Raw genomic sequence first — 16289 nt, 5'->3', positions numbered from 1 at the left:
GTGGGTAAAATATTTTATTGTGACTCAGGGAAAGAATTCCGAGTTTTACCCGTTATTTCTAAAGCAGTGTTGATTTATTATTATAGTTCTGTCCATCTCAGTCGTTTTGAATTGACTCCATTTGTTCCCATTTTATTCCGTTTGTTCCTTTCCTTCCTTCATTTCCAATACTAGCTGACTAAAGGGCTGTCTGTCAGAGGCTCTGCGTTGCCCAAAGCTCCCAACATCTCTGATTCTCGTTGGAAAACGACGGATATTAGCTTGGTGAAAGGTGGCTCAGTGGTGCTGTCTCGTACACCAAGCATTGGCATTGTCCTTGCCACAATACCCAGTGGAGTACAGGTAACACTATTTCTTGTTATAGGACATTTTAAAACTTCAATCTACAGTGTCACTTATGGCTCTATGTTTCTGCTCAGAGTGCCCTCCATCATCAAGCAATATACCAGGGAATCATTATTGTGCTGTTCATATGTGATAGATTATCTATTACTAAAAGGAGAAGCATCCTTCCGTCTGTCCGCCTGTCACGCTTCATTCTAAAGGGGTCCTGCTGTCAGAGGATAATAAAATTGGTATCGTTGGAAATCGAATGATGGAATTATTGGGTTCCAAAGCTGATAAAAATTAATTTGCCTGGAACAAAAATTTGTGTCCATTTAATCATAAAGATTCCCGTTTTAAAAACCCATCTGTCCGGGATTGAAGAAGAACAAGAAGTAGAATGAGAGTTTAATGCAGCATTTCCAACGGTAATTTATTATTCGATGACAACAGGAACCTTTTAGAAGGACATTGTAGAAGCACGCAAAATTACACATAATAATACTTCTCAATGGTCTGAAAAGTTGTAAAGGTCAAATAGCCTGAAGGTGTAAAGGTCTAAAGGCTCAAAATGGTCTTAGGTGTCTAAAGGGTTGAAGGGGTCTAAATGGTATTAAAATGTCTGAAAGGTGTGAAGGCCTAAAGGGTAGACAGGAGTATGTGGGGTCTTTTGGGTTTTAAAAGGTCTAAAGGATCTTAGGGTTCCAAAGGGTCTTGGAGGTCTTTATAGTCCAGGCTCTGCTCATAACCCCGTATACAACTCATCCGCAAGACATTTTGAAACTTTATTTGAGTTATTGGACCATTTAGCCTGGTGTTGGCTTAGCGGTTAGGGTGCCGGCTTGGGATCCTAGGATCCTGGGTTCGAATCCCGGTCGATCGCTGAATTAACACCAGGGGGGTTGACTCAGCCTGTCATCCTTCCGAGGTCGGCAAATTGAGTACCAGCTTGCTGGGATGAATGATCCCGGTGTGTATCCCGATTTAGAATAGGTACACCGTATCCCTGCGCATCGTAAGAGGCGACCAAGGGTTGGCGTCAGGAAGGGCATCCGGCCATAAAAACATTGCCTCAAACAGGGAACCATGATTGTCATGAGGCCCGCAAGGCTAACCCCCGCTCTAGCGGGGAAAATGGCCTTAAAACGATCATTCATTCATTCATTCAGTTATTGGACCATTTACCTTTAAAAATCACACAGGTGCTTCTTCGGAACCGGCTGCGAATGGCCGCTAGGGGTGAAAATCCAAGATGGCCGCCAGTAGCAATATTGAAAATATAAATTTTGAACCACTCACCATAGAAGTATGTGTAATACCTTATTTTATGGGTTTCTGGGTGTGGGGAATACATTTGTGACATAATTTTCATGATTGAAGGCCAAGGTCACATGCTAAGGTCAAGGTCAAGGTCAGAAATCACAAAAAAAACGACCAAAATCGCAGTTTCACAGACATCGAGAAGCAAACTATCAAAGTTTGATGAGTGATACAAATACTGATGTTTTGCAACTTAACTGACTGTGGGAATAAGTGTAGGCCATGTAGTTTTTTCAAATCTTGTTTATTTTACAACTTCTCATTTTATTTGGCTCACAATATCGTAGGCATACACATTGTTCACTTATGAATTGGAACATTTTATTCATTATTTAGAACACACAATCTGAAAAAAAAAAAAAAAAAAGCTACATTACAGTGCCATATAATACCTGCATATAAGCCATATTCCTTATAATTATGACTAAAAATGAATGGTATATGAGTCAGATGCCCAGACGAGAGAGCTAAGGTGGGAACTTGGCATTTGTTTATCTATTCACACAGATGGGCTCAACAACCTTCTTGTGGCAGTAGATCACACACATAACTTCTGCTGCTTTGCAGGAACAACGCTTTGAGTTACACTTGCCACTACAGCCACACAGGGTCAGAATTTTGGTGGGGATCGGTGTGATAGAGCTGCGGCGCAGCATGGGCTTTATAGATTCAGTTTTTGTCACTGCCATTTCATCCTGACCTACAGCTTTAGCCTGTTCCATTGCATTCAATTTCTGCCTATGAGTATACCACTTGAAGCACTTGTTAGTGTTGTGATATACATATGGTGTACCTTCCTCTTCTGCTCCTTTCAATCTTTTGCTGACTACATCTTTCCTGATTGACGCAGCACGTTTCATGCTGTCTTGACCAGCTTCTTTCGGTTGTGTTAATTTAGTAGTTTTATCACCAGTTTGTTGGCAGATGATGCAATTCATGGGATCAAACTCTTTTGAGATACCAGTCGTCAGTAGCACTCCAGCAGGTGCACACAAAGGAGTAGACTTCTGGCTGCTACTCTCCGCCATTCTCACTGACACAATATAGGATACACTGGAACAAAGACAAGAGGGCTTTTATTACACACTGTAAAAAGTACTAATAACAATAACAGCTAATAATTGACTTTGTGTTATGGATACCAAATTATCCATGCTATATATACAGGGTGTCCCCAGATCATCACAGAAAAAAATGGGGCCCTCTTTTTCACAAGTTGATACAGATTTGAAAAGTATGGTTCATCAGCATAACAACACTTGTGATAACACTGGTTCTGTTTTTTTCTAAGACACCCTGTATCTAGAAAAGAATCAATTTTTGTGAAAAAATAATATATACCTACCACTCGGAGTGGAGGACTAGGGGCGATCAGTGAGCACAATGTCGACAGAATCGGACACGTCTATGCGGATACACATATGCACTACACACCTGCGGAGTATAAAACAACCTTGGTCAGTGGCAAGTTGGTAATGAGTAATAAAATTGCAATGGTCTTAACATCCAGAGCATGACCTTGACCATCCATCAAAGCAATCATATAGGCAAAGTATAATTTACATCATAAACTTTTAAATAGTGAGTTATACTTGATAGTCTGCTTCTCGATGTCTGTGAAACTGCGATTTTCGTCGTTTTTTGTGATTTCTGACCTTGACCTTGACCTTGACCTTAGCATGTGACCTTGGCCTTCAATCATGAAAATTATGTCACAAATGGATTCCACACACCCAAAAACCCATAAAACAAGGTATTACACATACTTCTATAGTGAGTGGTTCAAAATTTATATTTTCATTATGGCTACTGGCGGCCATCTAGGATTTTCACCCCTAGCGGGCATTCGCAGCCGGTTCCGAAGAAGCACTTGTGTGATTTTTAAAGGTAAATGGTCCAATAACTCAAATCAAGTTTCAAAATCTCTTGCGGATGAGTTGTATACGGGGTTATGAGCAGGGCCAGGACTATTAGGGGTTTTAAGGGTCTTAATGGGTCTAAAGATATATAGGTGTCCAAAGTAATTAATGCACTCAATCACATTGTGTGGACAAACAAACAAATAGATAGACAGACAGACAGACAAACAAGCAGACCCAAATGCAATACCCTCTCCTCTGGCGAGGGTAAAGATCCCTTTTTTTTTTTCTTTTCTTTTTTTTACATGTTTCACTTCATTTTACATCCTCTTTGAGACTCGCAGACAGACATGCAATTTATGTTTGTGAAGTTCAACATGCTGTCTTTTCATTACACCCGTCAGCAAAGCGACAGGTTGGCACGCCTAGTATATTATCAAATGGGAATTAAACTTGCGGTAATGATCAGATTCCATAAGTTATTGTATATAAATAGTTATTGTACGAGTTATTTTATTTACAAATGTTATAATATGAGAGTATGGCACTGAGGCATGTCTGCCGTTCTTCATGTAAAAGTCCACACGTGTCAAAGTGCTGAAGACTCACAGTGCCTCAGACTCTTGCAGTCATGAGCAGTTAGTTCCATGAAGTTAAGCAAAGTGTACATGCGTTTATTACTTTCAACAACATTTCTTGAAAGGCTACAAATGGTTTAATCTCATTAATATGTCTTCTTCTTCCTCTTCTTCTTCTTCTTCTTCATTCTTTGTCTTCCCCAAACCCTGTTTTCTCATTTTAAATGTAGATGCTTTAGTTGGAAGTTCCACGTTCTACACTTTTGATCAAATCCGACTATGTATGGCAGGCCTTGCTTCCCACAACCTTCACTTACTAGCACTGTAATGAGGGTCTTTTTAACAAAAGTACCATAAAAAGTGATTTGGACTAAAACTATGCTGAGTAAATTGACAGTGATCTATGTGTACACCAAGTGAAAGACCCCCATCCCTCCCCCTCCAACCCATATATAACCTGCAAGCTTAATTCCAAGTACACCTTTTTCCCCTGTGTTTATGTAATAAATTGATAGCCCCATAACATATTTAAAATATAGCAAAAAAACTCAAAAACATGTTACATCAAATATACATTTTTACATATTTTGATTTCCTGCTTCATAAAGTGATTATCTATTTGTTCCTTATTTTTACTCGTACTTAACAGGTGAGCTCTGCCAAGCAGCTGATTTCGTCGGCAAGTCCAGTGCACGCTGCGGATATCAAGAGGCTGAATACTTCCCAACATTTGCAACATGTCCAGCAATCACAACAGCTGCAGCCACAACAACAGCAGTTGCAGCAGCAGCCGCAGCAACAACACCAGCAACAGCAACAACATCATCTGCCACAGCAGAAAGTTCTGCAGTCCCCTGGTGCTACAAGCCCCTGTACAGACCGCAGTGGGAAACCACGCTACCATCAAATCCTGCCGAAGCTCTTTGCTTCAAGTACTGGTGGCCCCCTTCAGATTGCTTCGCCGACAATGTTGCTGGCTGGTAGCAGTCCTATAAAACCACTTGGAGCAGTGGGTAGTAATATTGTCAATGTGTCCACTATTTCTATCGTGACGACGCCATCTAAGGCAGCTGCTGTAGCTGTTAGCTCAACACTGGAGAGGAGTCCTGTACGGATTTTGGACGCTGGCTCCAAGCTTGGTGTTGCAGCTCTCATAAATGGCGGTGCCTGCAGATTATCCTCCGAGTCACAGTACAGGGTTCGATCCCAAACTCCAGGGGCTGATAGGAAGTCACCAGGTGAACGGTGCAAGGTTGTAAGGGGAAAAGAAACAAAATGTCTTGGCCCAAGTCCGGAAAAAAACAGACAGGCACAGATTAAATGTGAGAATGGGGGTGGCTCCCGACCAGAGCTGTGCACTGAGGTTGTAGCCCACGCGATAGCTCCATGGAGTACAAGAAATGTCCTTGTCTCGTCTAACTTTCCTGAAAAATTGGAGCCGAGCATTCCAAAACTAGGAACTGAATCTTCATCTGAAAACATTGGGCTTGTTAAGGAAACAAACAAAAGTGTTGGAATAAGCAGCCATGTGAATGGAGATATGTTTAAAAATGGAAACCCTAAACTTACTAGGACACGGAGTGTTGGCGCAGCTGCAAAGAAGCCACGGGTACGAACCACACGTAAACGCTTAGCGCCCTCGACGACTGTGGAGCATGAAGAACCATCAGCCAAACGGTCGGTGAATGCACAAGATGAGCTCCCACTTAAGGTTGTAGCTGGAGCAGCAGTAAGCCAGGGCAGCCTGAACATTCAGGAGATAAACACCAGAAAAACTCACTGCCCCTGCGAAAAACAGAGTAATGGTTCTTCAGGTCCAGGATCATTTTTAAACCAGTTGCCCTTTGATTTTGCTCATAGTCAACATCAATGTACTGATGTCAGTAGTTCTGCCTCGGCCCAGACGCCTCAGTCCGAGTTTGTTGTAAGTCTCCTTGCCTCTGTTAATACAACAGAGCAAATGCCCATAAAAGCAGAAGGGTTTCAAGAGCAGCAACGGCAAGAGCAACCACATCATAAGGAACAGCAACAGCAGCTTGGAAGGGAAGCACCTGATAACAATGGTACAGTGATGGAGCAATCTCAGGCCCAGTGGACATTTGGGAAACAAGACCAATTGTCAGGGATTGATTCATCTAGTAGCTATTTAGACTCAGTTGATGACAGGAGTATTGTGGAAGAGCTCATAAAATTGGAAGAAATGCAGATGAATGCCGGAGGGCATTTGGGCATGGTGAACCAGGTAGATGATTGCATTTCACCACATGGTTCCATGGTGCAATCAGTGACCGTTGGAGCTGGAGGCCAAACAGCACTGGTGCTATATCACTCATTTTCAGATGCAGCTGGTGGTACGCCAGTGTCTTCAGCAACACTCTCACCAACACAAGAGTTAGATGGGGTACTGCAGACTGATTGTTCACACCCTGACTCTCGCTTCCTGTTGACGACACCTGTTGGAGAATCACCACTCGGTGGTGGAAGCAGTTGTCAAGTGACTCCTGCTGGCACTCCGTTATCAAGCTGTAGTAGTAGCATCCCTCCGAGCCCCGTTGAGGGCAGGCACAACTTTTTCACACCCATTCATTCGGGAGGTGGTGTTCATGCTGCTAACATAGTGCTGGGACCCACAAAGCCCATGCAGCGACCTACTGCCACATTGCCCAATAAGGTTGCAGGGCAAGTTGAGTGGCTGGGACTTGCAAATGGGAGTATGGCAATGGGACGTCCTCCACCTACTGAAAATAAATTTCACAAATCGCATGCATTCGCTGTCAGTGCGCAGAGCCAGATGCGGCCATACAGACAAGGCTCTGAACAGGTACCCAACAGCACAGTGCCTCATGATACTATTACAACTCTCACAACACAGAATCATAATCAGCAGCAGCAGCGGATTCCATTGATGACCAATGGTCTCGTTGCCCCTGCGGAGCTTCAGGAGGCATTTGCAGTGCCTGCACCACTTGATGGAAAATGTGGAGGAAACATCAATCTGACACAAACGTATCGATGCCAACACAGTCCCGCAGCCCAGCGGCAGCGCACTCTCAGTGGCAGCAATTCATCTTCAAGAGGACGGCCACGACTTTCCACTGGGGCACTTGCCAGTCCCTATAATCCTGAAGTCCACAAGGCTGTCTTGTGTGCTCAAGCTGACGGTGATCTCTCGATGGTGGCTTCAGAGTGTTTAGGCCCTCGAAGCCACTCTGTTCCAGTCCAACTCATGATGCAATCACAATATCAACAACAGCCGCAGCAGCAACCGACGCTTCAGCAACAGCAGCAGCTGACACTTCAGCAACAGCAGCAGCAGCCGACCCACCAACCACAGCAGCAGCCAATGCAACAGCAACAGCCCACGCACCAGCAACAGCACCAGCCACAGCACCAGCAGACGCACCATCAACAGCAGACGCACCAGCAACAGCAGCAGCAGACGCACCAGCAACAGCAGCAGCCAATGCACGCGCAACAGCAACAGCAGCCGACGCACCAGCAACAGCAGCAGCTGACGAACCAGCAGCAGCAGGGGCAGCCGACCCACGAGCAACAGCAGCAGCCGACTCACCAGCAACAGCAGCAGCCAACGCACCAGCAACAGCAGCAGCCGGTGCACAAGCAGCAACAGGTGCACCAGCAGCAGCAGGTACATCAGCAGCAGGTACATCAGCAGCAGGTGCACCAGCAACAGCATATCCACCAGCAGCACCATCAACAGCAAGCAAAGCAACATCAACAACAGCAGGTGCACCAGCAACAGCTTCAGCAGCAGCTGCAGCAGCTGCATCTGCAACAGCTACAACAGCAGCATCAACAGCAAACAACAATAACACCAATACGCCATAAGATTGATTGTGTCCTTTTGAGCAAGCTGGACAATCCAACAAGTGATTTTGGACGTGGAATGGGCATCAACAATGCATCGGACACATTCACAGCACGACGCAACCTCACTGAGCTGCTAGAAAGTGCACCATTGCTTGATGGTCCAACTTCCCTTCATAGTCCCAGTCCATCATCTTTCAAACCTGGCTATTATGGGTCATCAGAGGACAATATTGGGCTGCCATACGTGCCTTCTGCATCTACCATGACTAGCCCACCATTTCTTAATGATCCATCTGTTGACTTCATGACTCTTCAGTCACAGATGAATGGAGGAGAAAAGTCTACTCCGGTTGGTGCCACTTTGACTGGTGGGGGAAGCAATGGCATGGTTATATCACAAGGCACAGCTGCTGCAGCTTTTTCAGATATCAAGATACCCACAGAGGAGCTTGGGAATATGGCAGATCTACATTTCCCTGAGCTTGAAGCTGCAGATTTCCTACTAGAACGATGCAGAGGTGATCCTGTAGCAGCTGAGGAAGTGCTGAAGGACATCATGGGTAATGACTCAATATTGCAAGAGATTTGCAATGAGGGAGATGTCATGAGTCCACTGGTGCAGCCTGCAGCATACTAGACCCAGCGGAGCAAGCATGCTGTGGATTTTTCATTGTTTTTTTTTGTTTGTTTGTTTGTTTGCCAGTCATGACCACCACTGCTTTTTCTACCCATCCCAGGCTTGTATCAGCCTGTGCAACACTCTGACCACTTTAAATGTGAGAAATGGGAACAATCTCGACATTTGCTTTCCTTTTGCTCAAAAACTTCCACCAATTTTATCCTTAAAAAAAAGAAGAAAAACGTTTCTCGCTTCTTATGAAAACCTCATCCGAATAAGATCTCTTGAGGGATCATAGGAGATTTTCTTTCTGTCAGGGATCACCCCATTTCAGAGACCTGAAGTGCGAGTGCATAAGAGTGCACACAAGTGTACGAACAAAGTGTGCGCACTTGCGTTCGTTTGTGTGGATGCATGCTTCTTGAGTTTTGCAACTTTTGGAAGTTTGCAAAGGGATTGTGTACTTTCTTCAAAGTCCTACTTGGAACGATCTCACCCTCACCGGGGCATTGGTCATTGAGGAAGGTGGCGACTTAAGTATGCCCGTGTTCCGAATGGCATTGGTTAACATGTTTTTTGCAGGCTTCTGTTCTTATATTTTTACTCTGCGGTGCCTCTAGGCTAGTCATCCTTCATTGGGTGATGGATGTTGTCTTCAGCAGGTCCTTTTAACCAACAATTCTTCTCGCAGGGATATTTGTTACTCTGGAGGAGAATCTGCACTCCTTTGCCTGGGTCTTTATTTTTATTTTTTTCATAAACTTTTATTTTCAGTAGCATTTTTTGTTTAAATTGCACTACCCTAGGCAAGGTTAAAAAAAATTGCATAGCTTTCAGTTTTGTATGTTCTGATTATGTGTCATTAAGGTAATATGAATGTAATCATTTATTGTTTGTCTGTGCCCTTTATAATCACTGCCCAGCTAGTTGATTCTTCACTTATGTTTGCTTTTTTTTGTGTAAAGGTTTTCTTATGATACATTTGTGTAGACAGACATCTGTGTTTTACAAAGATGCGTGTTTGAGCCAATTCGGAAAAAGCAAGACCAGTTCTCGTGTCCCAAGGGTGGATATGCATAGAGCAAGGCTGTCATTTGTAATTGTCACTGCTTAGACAATGAGAAAGGCTTTGCCGCTTTCCCAACAAACGTTCTGGACATTCCTTTATTTGCCTCGCGTGCTGCTTGAGATTGCATTCAGCGGCGTATCCATCGTCAGCCTACTGTTTGATGGAGCAGGTGCGTAGGCCGGCCACAATAATGGATGTCCTCAAACTCCCCCTTCAGTGGTTTTATCTACCTATACTAGTGCTTTCTCCTCATTGGAAGAGATATTTTTCATCATGTCTACTTGCTGTAGGCATTTCTCTCTTCCTCTAGGAGTAAGGAAAATTGCGGAGGTTTTAAAGTTGTGAATAAAATCAGGTTTCGGATCGGCAGCAGACCAATCATCTTTTGAGATTCCAAAATATTGAGTTGTAACCCCCGACATATTCGCTGGCTGTTCTGCAGCAACTCGCACGGCTTTTTTGCCACGCTGCAGAACATTTCTTGTAAAGACGAGAACGTTGAAGATGCATCTTCCACTGATGAAGTTTCTATGTGCATCTTGCTGCGCCGTTTTTGAACGTTGAGGTTGAGAAGTATATTGGTAGGTTGAGAAATATTTTGGTGGGTAAATTATCCATTCCACCCTCCTCCACACCCCTCACTTTTTCTACCCTCCCTACTTTATTTTTGCCAAAATAATTTTTTGGTTCATCATACGTTGTGTGAAAACAGTGATTGTGCTTTGTCTTTGCTGCTTGAACAAGCAGCTGATGGTCGTAGAGGCTGTGATTGGGAGTGTTGTTTTTTCCTGTTCTGTATGGTAGCTTAGCTGTTTTGTACTCCGTTTTGTTATTTCTTTCTGGTGAAATTGTGAATGGTTATTTTGTAGCATCTTGTTTACAACAATTAATGGAGAACATTATGTCAATGGCACGAAAAGCGAGGAATGTCCTGAAAAGAATCTTTACTCATGTTTTCAGATTTTCAGCACAAACTTCAAAGGGTTTTCTGATCAATCAAGTAATCCATACTAATTGATTGATGCAAGATACAAATCAGTGTTCAGTGATAGCTTCAAATTAAATTTTTCCAACAAGGAGACATTGTATGGAAAGCAAACTATTTGCTCAATTGCCAAGTAGAATTTTCAGGACACTGCTTGGTCGCATCACGACTAATTAGTCATCAACCTTTCAATACGATTATAGAGTCTGCAACAAGTTGGCTCAGGTCAAAGTGAAACAAAGACAAATTTCAGACTGAGAATTAGATTTGATTGTTCGCAAAAAATAAGTTTTACTTCCATCCTACGGGAAAAAAAAATGCCATGATATGCACGTGACGTAACATGCATTGTGCCTAATCAAGGACAAGAGACGAGGCATGGCTGCCTTCGAAATAATTATCGTGACATTCGCTTAAGTCGTTTTCGATTTATTGCTAATGGTGCCTTTTTAAATTGAAATATTGGGGAAAAAAATTTCTACAAAATCGAGCAAGGTCAATGATGATCCAATCGAGTAATTCTCAGTTTTTTGAGATTCGATTTCGTTCATTTTTACTGAAAAGCAGAGGAACCTGTTTAAGTTTAAAGGGGAAACCAAACGCAAAAAAAATTTTATTCTGAAAACCATTGAAAATCATTAATCACGGTCTAATTTGAAGGGATTTTTTATTTTCATTTTTGGCCTAGAATGTCGATTTTCGATTTCGCCAGTGACGTCACATTATGAACTCACCTTGATCCAAATGGTGGTTTTACATAGAGAACCGTGCTTGTTGAACTCTGATTCCAATACTGATTCCACCGTCATTAGCAACTCTGAAGGCTCTCATTATGTTTAAACTGATCAGTGGGATTGTGAAGAAACTATTGGAGACAAAATTCGTGATTGAAATGCTTTCTGGAGAATGATGGAGCCGTATTGTTTTGAGCATTGTGCGAGCAATTCAGACGAACATGGCGACAATGGAGGTGTCAGTGAAGATGGCGGTGTTATGTTAGTAGTGCAGATGAAAACACCGGTTGAATGTTCATGACACATTGGTGGGTTTTGTTTTTCCGTTCAATTGAGGGTTTGTCAGGGGTTTCGTATTAATTGATAAATCAGTTCTATTTCTCCAGAAAAAATACGGCACGGACGCAATGCGGAACAAACTCAGCTCGTACACGGCACAACTCACTACGTACACAGCATGAACCAGCACATACAAGGCATGACCGAGCATGTACACGGCACAAATTAGCATGTACATGGCATGAATAAGCCCGTACACCAGCCAGGCACACTCATATCAGACACCGCTGACCAAATGGGTGACAAATGCTTTATCCCGCCTTCACCAGCTGATCCTGTATTGTTAGCTATATAGGGTGACGGTTGATGGGGGGGGGGGGTGTGGAGGGGAGGGGAGGTGTGGGGTGTTCGTGGGTATTGTTAGCTATATAGGGTGACAGTTGATGGGGGATTGTAGGGGGATGGTGGAGGTGGGTGTGGGGTGGTCATGAGTATTGTTAGCTAGGGTGACAGTTGATGGGGGATTGTGGAGGGAGGAGTGGTGCTGGATGGTCTTTAGTTTCGAACGACGGCTGTTTCTTCCGCTTAATCGTAAGAGCGGTATCCTCTCTCAATCCTGGCGGATAACCAGAAGATATAGCTATCTCTGTTGCTTCATAACAGTGCTCTGCAAAATGTTTTATGCAAAGAAACCAACATTTTGTAGGTCCGATCCACACTCCGGTATTTCGCACAAATCTCCTCCAATTTCTGGCAACCCTTGGATCTCTCAGCCCTTGGTGTAGCATGAAACAATCTTGATTTGTATTACTACAACCATAAAGGACATATTGACACAGCATATTTGTAGAAGTTTGAAAATAATTTGCTGTATGAGTTAAATCGTACTGCTGTGTGATCCGTAAACAATACAGAAGTGGGGGTCGTCTTCCTGGTGTGACGTCACGGCTAATCGTGAAAAAGAAGATTTCGACATTTAATCACAAAATTACCCGCTTTATAAATCGGAAATCAGAAAAAGACACATCATATCTATTTTGTAGGGTACCAAGGGATAGATTGACGTCGAGGTGGGCTGAGCATTTGGGTTCCCCTTTAACAAAGAAAAAAAAAGGACCCCCAACATAATTGGACAGTGTGTGGCATGCTATAAAGTGAAAGTGTTGGTTGACGATTTACTCTTGGGCTGCAAACACGCATTTGTAGGACACTCAGGTGGGTTTTAAAGAAGGTGAGGAGTTGTTTGGTGTTCTCACTTCCTTGATGCAGTCAAATGTAGCAATACCTTGCAAAAAGGTCACTTTGTGGAAAATCTGGTAGTGCCAGTGAAATTCCCAGCACTGTGTATCACTGTTTTTGTTTGCTTTTTAAAAATATCTTAAAGAGTTCCCTGAGCCAAGGTGCTGACGTGTAGTTGAGGGTGGATGTTTTTGGGTTGGGCGAAGGGAAGTGAGATAAGGAAACAAAGCAAACGTTCATTGGATTTGTATTTGTAGTTTGGCAATTACGCGTTGTGTGTATTCTTCATGTAAAAAATCAAAAAAATAAAAAATCATGTTCCATCCACAAGGCTGAGAGTAAGCTGATGGCCCTGCGATTGGCATCAAAACATCATCAGCAAAGCAGATTCCTGCAAATTCAGCTTCGCACAAACCCACGGAAAAATGATTGGCATCACTGAAATGTTTTTACAACCTCACATGTGTTTATTGTTGAGGAGCTCAAAACGGATTTTGTAGGTTGTTTTAAAAAAAAATGAAATAAATGATTATTTTCTACATAACACCCTCGTTGCGTTCATTTTTTTGTTTGTCTTGAATTTAGAGCTCGAGTGATGTTAAATAAATTGCTCGCAATCTTTTGTCTTCCACCATGCATATTTGGACTGCGGGCATTTTGTTTGCATTAGCGCAATGACTTGCTGTTTGCTTGAAGATTTTATTTGCACATCATTGCCTGTGCAGGTCTTTTATTATACGTCTGTCATGTTGCTTATATGGTGAGATCAATGCCATTTAACTAAACAAAACTTGTATTCTACATTTATAATCCCTTTGTTAGTTTTAAAAGGGTGGCTGGATGAAAGAGTAGTTGGTACATGTTTGTGGTTAGTTAAATGGTATTACACATGGAGAAGACAACTATACACAGAGAAAATGGGAAGTGCATCACATGTCTCTGATGACGAATATACGAGTATGAATAGAAAACGTGAGAAAGAAGCAAACGGCCCACTTTGTACAGGAAGTCAACTGTCAAGAGATCTCTGAAGGGTGGAGAAGGGGAGCGATGCAAGGTCCCGCAGAAAGGGAATCAGGGTAGGACTGGGCTCAGAGCACTGCCTTAGGTACTCCAGCCCTGACAAGGAGAGGAGATGAAAGGATTGATCAGTTGAGAGCCACACGTTGGCTACGAGAGTAGAGGAAGTCCGTAAGCCATGTGTGGACTTGGCCTTGGATGTCATAGGCAGAGTTTGGAGACCAAGTCAAGATGCCAGACTGTTTACAACTGCAGCAAAAATTAACTTGGGAGTGCAACAAGACAATCATGGGCTGAATGGCCTCCCACATTTGAGGTTGTCCAGGAGCATGACACCTCGTTACACCCAGTGTAGTCTTGTCGAGACTTCCACACTGATATTGAGTACTTTTTATAATGGCCCTTTAATCTTTATGGTACATGCTTCGCAGATGGCCAGCATGAAAAACAGGAGTAGGTGGAAATATTTTAAAAGTAAAAATATCACCAGCAACTTCTGCAGTGCTTCGACTTCACCACTGCGTAGGCCATACCTCCATATAAACTGTTTTGTTGGAAACTGACGATTTTTTTTTCCTCTGCCATATTTCCCTTTCTCATAGCATTTGCTTACATCCTGGCCTCAAAGTCTTCGTTTTGTGTAGGCAGGCATAGCAACCTTTTTCTCCTTCAATTTCTTATTTCGTAATCAGCACATGGTTGTGGGGAGCATCATTGACTGGGATGTAGGGATGGGGTGAGGGGGCAAGGCAGAGGAGGTGTGGCTCTGATACTGGTCAATGCATTGCCCCCTCTAGGTTAGAGAAGTAATTTGGAATTGGTTCCGAGTGCAGATGATAACTCACCTACTCCTGTGAAGAATACCGTGGCCGAGATTCAAACCTAGAATAGACAGCTTATGGTGAGTATGAATACCTCTAGGCTATCCTGCAAGCCCATATACAGTGCATTCAGAAAGTATTCAGACCCCTTCACTTTTTCACATTTTATTATGTTGCAGCCTTATGCTGAAATCGTTTAAATTCATTTTTCCCTCATCAATCTGCACTCAATACCCCATAATGACAAAGAGAAAACAGGATTTTAGAAAGTTTTGCAAATTTATTAAAAAGAAAAAACTGAAATATCACATTGACATAAGTATTCAGACCCTTTGCTATGACACTTGAAATTTAGCTCAGGTGCCTCCCATTTCTCTTGATCATCTTTGAGATGTTTCTCCACCTTGATTGGAGTCCACCTGTGGTAAATTCAATTGATTGGACATGATTTGGAAAGGCACACACCTGTCTATGTAAGGTCTCACAGCTGACAATGCATATCAGAGCAAAAACCAAGCCATGAGGTCGAAGGAACTGCCTGCAGAGCTCAGAGACAGGATTGTGTCGAGGCACAGATCTGCGGAAGCCTACAAAAAAAATTCTGCTGCATTGAAGGTTCCCAAGAGCACAGTGGCCTCCATAATTCTTAAATGGAAGAAGTTTGGAACAACTAGGGCTCTTCCTAGAGCTGCCCGCCCGGCCAAACAGCAATCGAGCGAGAAGGGCCTTGGTAATAGTGGTGACCAAGAACCCGATGGTCACTCTGGCTGAGCTCCAGAGATCCTGTGTGGAGATGGGAGAAACTTCCAGAAGGACAACCATCACTGCAACACTCCAACGATCTGGGCTTTATGGCAGAGTGGCCAGACAGAAGCCTCTCCTGAGTGAAAGACACATGAAAGCCCGCTTGGAGTTTGCAAAAAAGCACCTAAAAGACGCTCAGACTGTGAGAAACAATATTCTGTGGTCTGATGAAACCAAGATTGAACTGTTTGGCCTCAAATCTAAGCGTCATGTCTGGAGGAGACCAGGCACCGCTCATCACCTGCCCAATACCATCCCAACGGTGAAGCATGGTGGTGGCAGCATCATGATGTGGGGGTGTTTTCAGCAGCAGGGACTGGGGGACTGGTCAGGGTTGAGGGAACAATGAACGGAGCAGAGTACAGAGATATCCTTAATGAAAACCTGAAACCGAGCGCTCAGGCCCTCAGACTGGGCTGAAGGTTCACCTTCCAACAGGACAATGACCCTAAGCACACAGCCAAGACAACGCAGGAGTGGCTTCTGGACAACTCTGTGAAGGTCCTTGAGTGGCCCAGCCATAGCCCTGACTTGAACCCAATCGAACATCTCTGGAGAGACCTGAAAATGGCTGTCCACCGACGGTCCCCATCCAACCTGACAGAGCTTGAGAGGATTTGCAGAGAAGAATGGCATAAAATCCCCAAATCCAGGTGTGCAAAGCTTGTCGCGTCGTACCCAAGAAGACTCGAGGCTGTAATCGCTGCCAAAAGTGCTTCAACTAAGTACTGAGTTGAGGGTCTGAATACTTATATCAATGTGATATTTCAGTTTTTTCTTTTTAATAAATTTGCAAAACTTTCTAAA

General features: G+C 43.4%; 1 protein-coding gene across 1 annotated transcript in view; it reads left to right on the top strand.

The window, feature by feature from the left end:
• Nucleotides 1–13381, top strand: part of LOC137429694 (DNA-binding protein RFX7) — a 119986-nt gene extending 106605 nt beyond the window's left edge. The window contains exons 9-10 of the mRNA XM_068119839.2: nt 175–342; nt 4731–13381. Of these exons, the coding sequence (XP_067975940.2) occupies nt 175–342; nt 4731–8549 (3987 nt within the window). The 3' untranslated portion in view covers nt 8550–13381. The remainder of the gene's footprint in view (nt 1–174; nt 343–4730) is intronic.
• Nucleotides 13382–16289: the final 2908 nt, after the last annotated feature.

Source organism: Myxine glutinosa, chromosome 6, assembly GCF_964187855.1.
Source record: "Myxine glutinosa chromosome 6, kmMyxGlut1.1, whole genome shotgun sequence".
Classification (NCBI taxonomy): Eukaryota; Metazoa; Chordata; class Myxini; order Myxiniformes; family Myxinidae; genus Myxine; species Myxine glutinosa.
This window is presented reverse-complemented; position numbering and strand designations above follow the sequence as displayed.